At 35.2% G+C, this 12,750-nt stretch overlaps 1 protein-coding gene across 2 annotated transcripts in view; it reads right to left on the bottom strand.

Annotated features, from left to right (window-relative positions):
• Positions 1 to 12,750, bottom strand: part of LOC105197720 — a 29,087-nt gene that overhangs the window by 10,872 nt on the left and 5,465 nt on the right. For both annotated transcript variants that reach the window (XM_011164222.3, XM_011164221.3), the window contains exons 2-4: positions 9,903 to 10,059; positions 7,666 to 7,782; positions 1,161 to 1,345 (exon numbers count right to left, since the gene is read on the bottom strand). In XM_011164222.3, the coding sequence (XP_011162524.2) occupies positions 1,161 to 1,345; positions 7,666 to 7,782; positions 9,903 to 10,059 (459 nt within the window). The remainder of the gene's footprint in view (positions 1 to 1,160; positions 1,346 to 7,665; positions 7,783 to 9,902; positions 10,060 to 12,750) is intronic.

The following is a 12,750-nucleotide window of genomic DNA, read 5'->3' as shown; positions in this document are numbered from 1 at the left end:
AACCGCTTACCGAGACAGCAACGATGACGCAACGAGAGTGATGTCGTTAGCAATGTCGTCAGTGACGGGTCGCCAAGTGAGACGGGTCGTGCGTCGATGTTTTGACGTGCCGGCGATTTTGGGCGTCACTCAAATTAACTTTTATTCGCTAGCCTTAATACCCCCGTATTACTTTCTACGCAAGCTCGAGAGTGTATCGCCTTCCATTTTTTTCAAAGAGACGTCACGGGCGCGCTCCTCGCGAGTTGTCCGCTATCACGTTTATTACAAAAATTGGGAATTGCGTAAAATGTATGCTTTGTATGTATATGATGCTATTTTACGTTTCTATATTTGTCCGTCGCTCGCGGCACATCTTTAATGGTCGGTCGATCAGCTGCCAAGCTTTACCACTCGAAAGAAACTTTCGTAAGTAATACAGGTCAACGACTTTAACAACGATGAAAGTAGATATGAAGTCGCTTCATATAGCTGCGAATACTCATATTTCTTCTCGAACCTGTCTATTTGTTATTACAGTGGCTTTAATAAAAACAACTAAAAAATATTCCATTTTACAAAAAACGATAAAAAATAAAAAAAAATCTTTAAAGATAAATAACGCTCGACGACAGATGTTGTATCGAGTCAACGTTATGCCAACCAACAATCGATTCAAATTAAAAAGTGCGTAAACATGGCACGTGTAATCCCTCTGCACAGAGATGTAAAATTTCACAAGTGTTAGTTGATGTACAAGATGTACATGGTCGTCAAATTATTGTACAATAGTATCCCATTTATCTAATAATTTATACATATATGTATATTTAGCAATATAATTCTTCTATGTTATAGTAGAAAACAATACTTAATAATGGGAAAAAGTATTGCCCAGTAGTAGCTGATTAACTGCTATTTATTTTGAAATTAAAAAAAAATGATCGTAATAATGATAATATCATTGAGCTGGAACAAAAATTCGTAGCGACACACATATGTAGTTAAATAAATTTATAGATATAAGTCTAAACATTGTCTTTGACTTTCACTTCAAAAGCATTACGAACTTTGGTTGCAACCTAATATATAATAATTGCTCGTATGGCAAGAATTTTTCTAAAAAGGAAGAAGAAAGAAATCTCTTGTCCTCCATTGAATTATTCTCTAAAATTTCTTACCTCTTCCGTTTTTGCTGCTACAGTCATCGGTGTTTCTATAAGACTAGAGAAACTGGTCCTACTACCGTGCCTGCTACTTCTGCTCAAGCATCCGACATCGGTGACCTCTCCAGCGGCAATCCTGGCAATCCTATCATTCTCTATGCACTGTGACAGAGGTATACCAAACACCAGACCGCCAACGTCTGTAAGCAATGAATTGAATAAAAAATTTTAGGAATTTGTATAATTTCTTGAAAACTTCAATATATAACTGATAAATCTTGCTTCTTCCGTTAAGAAGAATGTTATATCGTTCATTTTTGATAAGATTAAATTTTTACAAATGCAACCCAACATATAATAATTGCTAGTATGGCAAGAACTTCACATACTTATTGAATATTTTCGTATTCACATACTTATTGAATATTTTACATTTCTTTTGTAAATATAATATCCTTCTGTTTCTAATATAAATTAATGTAAATTTTAGATATGCATACAATGCGGTAAAGATCTTTATTCCTCATTTTCAAGATGCCAAAAGCGACGTTTATTGATTAAATGTTTCAGCTGTAATTACTAACCGTAAATGCAATGGAAATTTACATATGTATTACATTTGGTATCATTGTGCGCTGTACGATACGAGCGTAATTAACATTTACATATTTGCTATTATGATCAGTATTGTGACCAAATTTATTTATCGTTAGCACAATCGGCAAATTTTCCGGCTGATTCTCTCCTTGGCCATCATTCATCGTTTGGCTAGCAAACGAGATCAACATACATCTGATCTACGAGCCGTCAACTGCGCTTCATATTCACGGACACAGGAAATTTGCGTGTGTCGTGTGTGCTGGCGTGCGTATTTCGTACGTATTAATAAGCTTCGGTATCAATATTATATTAACAGACACTGTATCGCTCATTAACGAGAGCGATATATATTAACAGTTTGTTTTGCTACGATATATAACGCTTCAATCATTTCAGTATGCATTTTTGCTGCGAATTATTGACGAGAGAGCGGGAAAAGCTAATTAATTACAGTAGAGAGAGAGAGAGAGAGAAAACATCTTGAAATAAAATTATCCTTGCAAGAGTAACGTTTTCTTACGCTAGAAAAGGAATTATAAGGCTAGACGATTTTTAATTAATTCTAATTTCAACATAACTTCCAACCATTAAAGAGAAGATTCCCGTTTTGTTAAACATTACGTGTTCATTATTTTATTGACGATCTCAGATTAGAGAGTTTTAATCGTAATCGTATACAACTCATCCGAGTTTCAGCCCAGTGTTATTATTATTATCCAGACTCTTCTGCATTAATGTCGCTAATCCAATAAAGCTTGAGATATTTTAACAGCTCGATTCCTGAGACTCGAGGAAGCAGACTCTGCGTAGAAATGACGTGTACACAACGTGACAGTAATTAGCATCAACGTGTTTCACCTACCGGGTATTGCGCATCCTTTCAGATCGCCGCCAAAAACGTATTCCCCGAGACGCAAAGTTGCGATCTTAAGACAGACGTCGACTCCGTAATCTGCCCACGTCTGCCTCGCTCATCGATCGCGATATAAAAGCCAAGTAATTCGAAGCACATTTGCAACGAATTTCTCCCTCCCCCGCGAAAGAGGAACATGCGATCTACGTTAGCCCGTTTCCGAAAATTTCACCAATTATTCTGGCAATTCGCGTCTTACGGTAAAGGATGACTCTTCGTTAACGAAGAAATCGTCAATCTTTGATAAGGCACCCTGATCGCTTCGCACATGGATTCGCAATAACAATAGATTATGGCCCGTATTCGCTTCTAAAGATGTTAGCCCGCTTTTCGTCATTCTATCTTTGTTTTACGTTTAATGAACGATAAAGATAAAGCGACAAAAAAGCGCGCTAATATCTTTAGAAGCGCCTTCTGAATATGGGCCATAATCTATTGTTAGGGCCTCTTTTCAATATTTGAAATCATTTTATGACCGCCTATATATAATCATTTTACATTTCCACGCGATACTTTCAATTAAACTTATTTACGTGAATTTTACTTACGCGATGTACACTGTTCTCTTCATTACTGACATAATCTTATTAATTACCTGATGATTTAATTTTAATATATTAATTATTGAATCAATTTTAGATTTTTTTAGAATAATATTTCAGCTACTCGTGTAAAAATATTCAAACTAGGTTCTACTTTTGCTGTTAAACTCTTTCCACAATAACAATTTTGTAAAAATTGCTTTTTCATTCAATTTTTTTTTCTATTCTAAATATCTTCATCCTAAGATACGATAAGCACTTTCTGCACTCGTGGAAGATTAACAATTTGCTTTTTCTAACGACGTCTGTTTATTGATTATTAAACAAAGTGAAGGAAAAAATAATATTCGCAAACTAGTAACGATCGGGAGAGTACATTAAAGTTTCATGGTCAGCTACCTCTCGAAGAGTCAGCTGAAAGGTAACGAATCATGTCCCTATACTGGTCCGATTATAGACCGCGATCTGGGCCATTCCGGCTTTTCTCACTTCGAAACGTGCCTCTCAAACGCGAGCATGGAATGGAACATGAGGCACTTTACACACTACAATGTGCGAAGAGAACGAGCCTCTTCTTGGAAGAGGCGTCAAAACGATCGGCATCGATCGTCAACACTTTGCCACCCCCGTACGATGGGTCCAGCGATGTCGGCTACGTATTTAGACGCGCGGAGTGCGAGCACACGGACATTGCGTGTATAAATATCCTCGGTGTATCTTGTTGCACACACACACGTTTAAATAATTGACATTTCCTGATAGGTATATTTATACGTAGATGCAACTTCGTTTATCTGTGTATTTGGATTACTAACTTCACTCTGGAAGTGAAATTTATGGGTTTAAATTCCCGTGTTGTTTTACGTTTAAGGAGGATTAAGAAGGATGACTGTACGATCGGGATTCTACGTGCCGCGTTTGTAAACTATTACGTGACGTTGTCAAGTGAACTGTTTGCAACGACCAGATTTATTAGAATTTAAAGCTTTAATCATGAATATATCACATTAGGATTACCACACAGTTAAGGTTTTGCATGCATGAATTATTTAAGACATTGTAATTATTTAAATAACATTGTTAGTTTAATACACTGACAGAACATCTTTTACATTTAAATAATGATTTAAATAACTAATAATATTATTAAACTTAATTTAATTATTTTCGTAGATTAAAAAATTTCGAGTATAAAAATAATCTATCGGTAAATATTTGCTAAAACTGCAAGAAAAAATTCATTTTATTTACATAAATATTTTAATTAAGAAATTTTTAACTTGATTGCAAGTAAATAAGTTACCAGGCTCTACTGTATATAATTTTTTTGTGTTGAGTAAAATTTTTTTATTTTAAGATATTTTTTCTCTCAGTGTCAGATATAAAAAAAAGAGAAAAAAAACAGCGTATTTTATCTTGCTTTACGTTACATAGAAGATATTTGTTATTTTTATCCCTCTTTTGTTCATAATATTTATCTTTTTTTCTAATATCATAATACATATAACTTTTTATTTTTTAAATATAAAAATAATGGTAATTTTTTTCTTATTATAGAGTTATTAAAATTTAAGAGATTAAAGTTATCTCTTAAAAAAGCGACATTTATTTCAAGAAGAAATAATCATCTATCCCAATTTTATACACTTTAGAGATAAAGTTTTAAAAAGTTTACGGCTTGTAAGTCGCTTTGTAAATTGCGCTGTGCAAGAAGCTGCACAAGGAGGCCACGCGAATGGTACATTAAAGGGAGTGAGCGACCTCACTTTATCGGCGAAGAGAGTCTCCCGATTGACGTCTGGTGTCCCTACGCATGGGCACTTGTACTCAACGGGCGCGAACCACAAATAAACCTGATATATGCGGAAATATGTACCGCTACCGAGCACTCCGTAACTAATTTTAGCCGGCGAAATTGTGTCTCATACCAGCCTGGCCGACCGAAGCTAATACGCCCGTCCTTTGCCGCCTGTTCATAGGTAAGCAGATGCGTTTTTCGCTCCGGTTATTGAATTTTATCGGGATAAAACAACACCTGCGCCTTTGTTTTAATTAACTTGACATTAAATTGATGTAGTTAACAGATATGGAGAACGTAAACGATCTTCTCAAAGTAGTATCGTAATGATAAAAATAATGGTACATTACTCATTCTCATATCTCGATTTTAAGCGATTAATTTTTAGCGATAATTTTTTTATACATTTGACAATCAATTTTTTTTCCTACATTTTGCTTATGTTTTCTGTTACTTTTAAATGGAAATAAAACAGTGGTTTGTGTAATTAAAAATGATAATTTATATATGTGTACATATGTGAATAAAGAAAATTTTATAGCTTTTTTCTTGGAGAAATGTACATATATAGGTATTGTTCACTGTACCTTTATAATAATAAAATTTGTATTTATAATATATTTATATCTATACCTATCAAAGACGCGTGTTTAAAATTTGTATTTGAGCGTAACGAATCTCCATTCGAAATGTCACGAGCAGTGCGAAAGTGCAGTACAAATAGAGCCGAAAACGCGTAATCACACATTCAGAGGATGCATAATTAGTTCGCTGCAAGACAGAATGAGAGCACAGCGAACACGTTAACGCGGCATGCGGGGGAGGGAGGGGAGCAAGTACATTTTCAAATAAGGTTGCAGGAAATTGGAGTTCTCTCGCGCAACCACTCCATCGATATGGAAAAAAAAATAAATAAAAATTATCCTGTGGCGACCTAAAATCTTTAATTCATATTTCGCGAAGAGTCGGCAAAATGGGACGAATTGCACAATCTATGCTTGTTCTGTAGAGATAATTTCTCCAGAGATTTCTTTTTTTACATTTTCACGATATTATTCTTCTGATATACCTTCGTTGTATCTTCCGATATAAAAACGGGACCATCGGAATAAATTTTATCCTATTTACTCATCGTTTTGATTATTTTTTACAATTACTAAAAAAAAAGTTCTTATTCAATTAGAGATGGCAACGAATGTGTTTGACAAATGTATTTTGGCACGCGGCTTACTCGACTTACTTTTCAGAATGACCAAGCATGGAATTCGAAATAGCGGGGCTACAAACAGGCGACTAAAATAGAGTAGAAATTTGTCCCAAGAGTAATATTTGTCTTTGTGCCGTATAGATTAAAATATATATCATATGCATACATATACACATACGCGCAGGAATGTCGTAAACGTATCAAGTGATAGAGCACTCCCTCGAACTTCGGCGAGCGCTCTATTGCGTCTGTCTGAAAATAACTGAACTAGTTATTCCCCAAACAAATAATTGCGCCATAAATTACCCCCCGTTAAATACGCGGTTTTCTATGTATTAAACTGCGCACTGAGTCTTAATTATTGATTCAAATAAATTTCCTGGATAAATTTCCAAATTCTTGCTGTATAAGTAGAATTCGTAGATTCGTGCATGTAGGTTCATTTTCTATTCCTTTATCGGAAATTGAAAATTACGGTAAAATATTTTTTCGTAGAGAAAAAAAATATAATTTCACGAAAGAATGACATTGCATCTTAATTATGTGGAAAAAGCGTAACGTAGAGTTAATTTAATTATATGTACAAAAATAAACTCTGTAAAATAAGAATTACATGTGTGAAATAAAAATAATTTGCATGGTACAAAAAAACCGAGATAAAAAAATCATAAAGGGAGACGCGAGAAAGGTGCTTCTATTGTTACTTTCTTTATCATATCTGAGCGTCCGTCAAGAAACTTTTCTAATTATATCGCGATAATCTCTAGGCGGATTATCACTTGTTAAACATTCGCACCTCGCCGACTACAAATATTATGCCTCGTGTTGCAAGTGTAAAATGTTAAGAATTTTAAAAGCTCATTTCTGCCAATTACGAAAATTATTTGTAACTTGTTCATAACTTATACATTGTTTTGTATAACAACTCGTACAAAAATTTATCGGATAATAAAGAAAAAATGAAATTACCGATTTAATTGAAGTAAATAATCCTTACAGATTATCACTGATTGGTCTTGGTGTCGGCAAGAATCTCATATAAAAGAATGAAGTCTAATTTTACGTGCTCCACTTATGAATTTCTTTCGTACGTCATGAATATTAAAGATTCTCATTGAGAATCTAGTTAGGTAAGCTCGTTGACCGGGCACAACGTTTCGTTGAACCCACGCGTTTGTCCCAATGTGACCTAATGGCCGCGATTCTTTGTCTCTATGATATTATCTTATAAATAAATTGCAGAGATATCGAATGGCGTGTGCGCAATTTATAGCCCGCTCGTTCGCGAAAGGACCTTTAATTGAAAGAGATAAATACGGCCGGCGCGGCGCGCCGCGGCGATATGAATAAGCGCCACCATTTATTCTCGATCTTTGATCGTTTCTCAATGTGATAAAAATACAGCGCTGTGGCCGGCGCGGCAGCGGCACGAATAATAGGAATTGGCGCTTTGTACTTGCCTTTTTCTTTCTCATCTTTCCCTTTGTTGTCGAAGAAGCCCGTTGTGAGTGCCTTCCTCTTTAGCAAATACGCCCGCCTCTTTGGCTTCGTGGTCACTGACCCAGGGCCGAGCGATTCTGAAAGGAAACATGAGAAAACGACCTGACAAATTTCGTATTCCGAGACGCACTTCGTTGACATTTTAATGATATTCGCATCTTATGCAATCCATTTGTAAAATCGGAGCATCGTCTGTTTTACTTTTTATCTTGCCGTAATAGCTCGTAAAAATTATTATTTCAAAAGGAATTCCTGCTAAAAGCTGTTGACAATTTAATAAATCTTGTAAGAAAGAATAAGAAGGAAGGAAAGAGGATTTTAAAATAGCATAATTAAATGATATGAACCATTTCTAGGTTTTATATAATCTTATGGTTTAATCTTAACGGTTAATATAGCATAACATCCACGAGTTAATTAAAAGCTTCTATTCGGAGCTTAACGAAAGTTGATTTTAACTAACGGCATAATACATGCGTAATACGTACATATAATATATATAAGTACGTAACCCACGTTTCGTAAATTCTGTTTCTTGTTCTCGACATAATAATTTGCATATTGTGATTAATTACGCTTTTAGAGTAATGTAACTATAGAAACCTAGCTTTACATAAATACATTTACACAACTTCTCTTGTGTTGCTCCGTCGACGTTACGACTGCGTACGCATTTTAAAATTTCACTTGACGATAAAAACGCACGCGGATAGTAATATCGCCAGAAAACACTTGCAATTGATAAATAATTTTTCACAATTTCTGCTTCGATATAAATAAAAGTTATACACGTCACGATATTCGTGATAACAAACAGGAATAAAAAAAATGTGCGTGATAAATTTAGATAGCAGTTTAGTTATCATATTAATTTTATTCGAGAGATTATCACGGAGGCTAGATGTAATCAATGTTTTCTATGAAGAAAGAATAGAATCTCAACTCTTCCAAGGCTCTTTATTCCCTATTTCTGCCACGCAGTTACTCGTGGTCATTCTATCTTTACGGTAACAATGATTTAATCGCATTCAGGTTTCTCTTGTTCGTGCGTTAAGGCTCGCGAAAGAGGAGACACCAAAATTCAAGTGATTACTTCACTGGGAGAACACTCGCGGTCATAAACACGTCAATCATTTGGAGTTTAAACGAGACAGCCGAATGGTGTGCCACGACTTTCGTGATAGATTTCGAAGCAATGTCTTAGATATATATATACGCGAGAAAACAGATTCCGAGATTCTCATCCTTATTATTACTCCTTGCAAAAGATCAAGTTGAAGATACAGTATTTGGAACAGAATGAAAGTTGCCTTACGTGCGCGCAACATTGATCCATTTAAATGCAACAAAAAACCGAGAAACTGATCCTTGAGTTGTCCGATTAAAAAAAAAAGAGATAAATAAAAAATGTTCTGTACATTTCCCAAGTTATTTTATCTGCATTTTTCTAAGTTAAGATTAATAAAGGAATGTACTTAGATGCATCCTTTTTCAAGAGAAATTTCCTCGAGCGTAAAAATAAGAGAAAATATAATAGCTGAAAAAATTTGCGTAACACTGAAAGCGCGAACTCGCTGAAAGGAGAAATACTCACTATCGCGGATAACTCGCATCGCATACGGGGGCGTTGATGAGAAAGCATAAGGATTCGATTCTACAGGGCGTACAAAAGCATCCAAGAAATTCATGACTCTCATCGCTGTTTGTTAAATAAAAGCCAGCGGGGGCCGTGCGCTTAAATACGCCAGGAATTTCGTTGGACGTAGTTTCCTCTTTTCTTTCGCCTTCGTTCCGGAACAACTCTATTCTACATACTAGCACGGCGCGGCACGCAGATGGCCTTAATTGCATGTGTTGCAGGAATTCCTTTTGATTCGCGAGGTAAGGAATGCGGATATACAGCGTTCAAGAACATTGTAGATATTATTCGACAATAGAGGCATTTAAGAGAGAAAGAGAGAGAGAGTATATGTAATAAAAAATTATATCAGTTTTTTTTTTATTTTTTATGAAAAAGCTTTGTACGTGGCACATCCAAATCAAGCTCTTTCGATCTTAAGCTGCTCCTAGACGCTCGATAATATTATACAATAACATTGTGCAATGCTCCTCTCGATGCAAAACAAACTCAATATTCAAATATTAAATTATGCAATAATACTGAGCGTCCGAAGGCCATTTTAGATTAACAACTTACCGCTCGGTGGCCTAATATGTACGCCCAGATTGAGAGCTTGAAGCTTCGCTACGGCTACCTTGCACAGGACTTTCTTCTCGATATCGGACAGCGTTCGCAGCGATGTATCATGTAGAGTTACACGCCGGCCTCCTGTGCCCGCCCACGTACATTTTCCCTGTGACAGAAAAGATATGGTGCATTCTCTCATCGACTCGAGATTGGGAATTGTGCTTGACAGATTCTGGACGAATTTCTAGCACGTCGGTGCAACGAGAGAGGGTGCAATTAAATGCAGAATATCTTATCGTGCAGCAGGATTTTCGAACAAAATTTAATTCCACCATCTTGACGCGCTCGTCGTTATCATGCAACGATTATTCAAATTAATCTTATCATGTAAATCCGCGAAATTAAAATGTACAGTCTCGAGATGGTCGCCACAGCACCGAGATGGATCTCAGCTCCGCAATCCGTTTTCAGCGGTTATCGCGATTAATCGATTCGTCTGACGACGCATTAGCGACTTGGACGAATTTTAAACGTACCGAAATCGCGATATATCCTTATTTGTTAATAGTTAATAAGTTACGTTTGCAGACGTGTCTCGTAAAACTTTCGTGGCAGATCAACGGTAATCCTCGTGCAGTCGAAAGATAAATAGATGTCGCAGGTAATGTCGAGAAAACCGCAGAGATATAACGAGAAGATGCGATATGCGACGAACCATAACTCGTACATTTTCCTTGAGCTTCACGGATAAATTCGGAGTTAATCTTGCAAGAGACGAAATTGTCTGAATGTTTCACTAAAAAATTTCCGAGGTAGCACGCAGTAGAATCGAGCCAAGTTTAAACTACGCGCAAAAATTCAACGATGAATAATTATATCTTTTAATTGATAAAACAATGTTACTCCAATGCACATCTTCTATTCGATTCCAATTTCGATATAAATGAAAGACAATAATATTATGTATACAATATTATGACAACAATATTATGTTTTGTGTATTAATCATACTATAACGTATACATATAATTGTGTAACACGCTCGCGTGCGTGTATGTACAGACAGAAAATTGCAGAGGATTCTCATCGATTCACTGGCCGTTTTCATTTGTAAACTCGTCAATTGCAAGCTACAGAGGCATCAAATTGCTGGATCAATTTTTGACAGCTAATAGAACAGATGATAGAGTTTGCATTTGTTTGTTAACGTTTTTTGTCCCCATTCGTAATTTACAGACAAATATATTTCGTATGTTTTTTGTTATCATATTTTCGTTTTTTTGTTATCATATTTTCGTATCATATCTCGTGGTGTGACACATCAAAGAGAGTTAAAGAAAAGAACGAGCAAAAGTTATTACTATTCGTCGTTCTATACAAACAACCCTGTTAGTGTACTCTTTTTTCAAGAAGAAACTGCGACATGTATCATGCTCTATGCATTCATATTTGCATAGAGCTATGAAAAGAAGAAATGAATATGCGACAACAGATATGAGAATAACTGAGATAGAAAAATTACAATAGGTTTTGTAGTTGTAAAATGTGTTGAAATTTATTTTAATAAATCTTTTAGCATAAAAGATAATAAATACAAAATTTATTTTGAATTTACTGCTACAGACGAGCGCTAAAACAAATGTTTAATTATTATTAATACGCTACGATAAATATAAATGTAATATTAATTACTTTATAATAATTTTGCAATAAAAAGTAATCGAGTTTTCTCTTTAAAAAAATTCATTAAAGCAAAATAAAACAAACAAATAATTTTTGATAAATAATGTTAAATTATTAAAGCGAAAAAATGCAAGTGTGAAAAAAAATTAAGGAAATGAAATGCATATCAGTCTACAATGTTGGTAATTTACGTTGGCATGAAGTAATAGACGCCATGACGTATTATGTTATCTCGTAGCAATGAAACAAATGAAATTGCGAGACGAGAGTGTAGAACGTAAGTAATGACATTGCGAGGATACGGCGCCAGCGCGAGCGATGAAATAAAACTGCGGCAATGAAAATCAGCGATACGCTTACACGTTTCATCAGCATCAAATTTCAAACATTATCCACCTGTTAAGTTACTATTTATTTCGCTGACGTCATCACAGCCGTACGCAAAATGGAAACATCCGAGGCGTGCTTTATCATGAATATTAGCGTCGACTATGAGCAGTCATGTTAATCCACCCGCGCGTAGGTGGATAACGCGTGGGTGGACAATTATTTTATATACAAACATGCGGATCTCACTCTTTTTCTGTTAACACTTTAATGTTTATAAGCTTCTACATTTTAGAGTCTTTTAATTTTCGAAAATTAAAATGTATATTTGTAAAACTCAATTTAGTATCTCTAGATCTTTACGTATTGCATATTAAATTTTTTTATTCTTTTTTATTCTGTAAGTTCTTTGTAAATATTACTACACTATCGTTTGTATGAATAGATACAGTTCGGTGCTATTGTTCGGAATAAATTGCTTATTTTATATTCAAATATTTGATGGCTCTCGACCCAAGTGTACGTGGAAATTTATAGAATAATGTAAAAAGGAGATTGAACAAGTTCGTGATGCGCTTGTTAATCATCCAGGGAAAATTGTTAGTCGCTTCTCTTGTATATATTCTCTAAGGTTTGTCGACGTCTACGAGACACCTTGCATGGGACACATGGGGATTAACCGGAGAAAGATGTGCTCGGGGCGTGAAAAAGCTTTTCTAGCAAAAGCACATGAAGATGCAAAAGAGATGTCTATATTATACACGAGCTTCACCTTCTATGCTAATGCGAATAGTTTGATGCCATGCATTTATTAATATTTTTTGTTTAAAATCAACAATCTGTACAC

Source organism: Solenopsis invicta, chromosome 10, assembly GCF_016802725.1.
Source record: "Solenopsis invicta isolate M01_SB chromosome 10, UNIL_Sinv_3.0, whole genome shotgun sequence".
In the NCBI taxonomy this organism is placed as follows: Eukaryota; Metazoa; Arthropoda; class Insecta; order Hymenoptera; family Formicidae; genus Solenopsis; species Solenopsis invicta.
The sequence above is the reverse complement of the archived record's forward strand: the minus strand, read 5'-3'. Positions and strand labels throughout refer to the sequence as shown.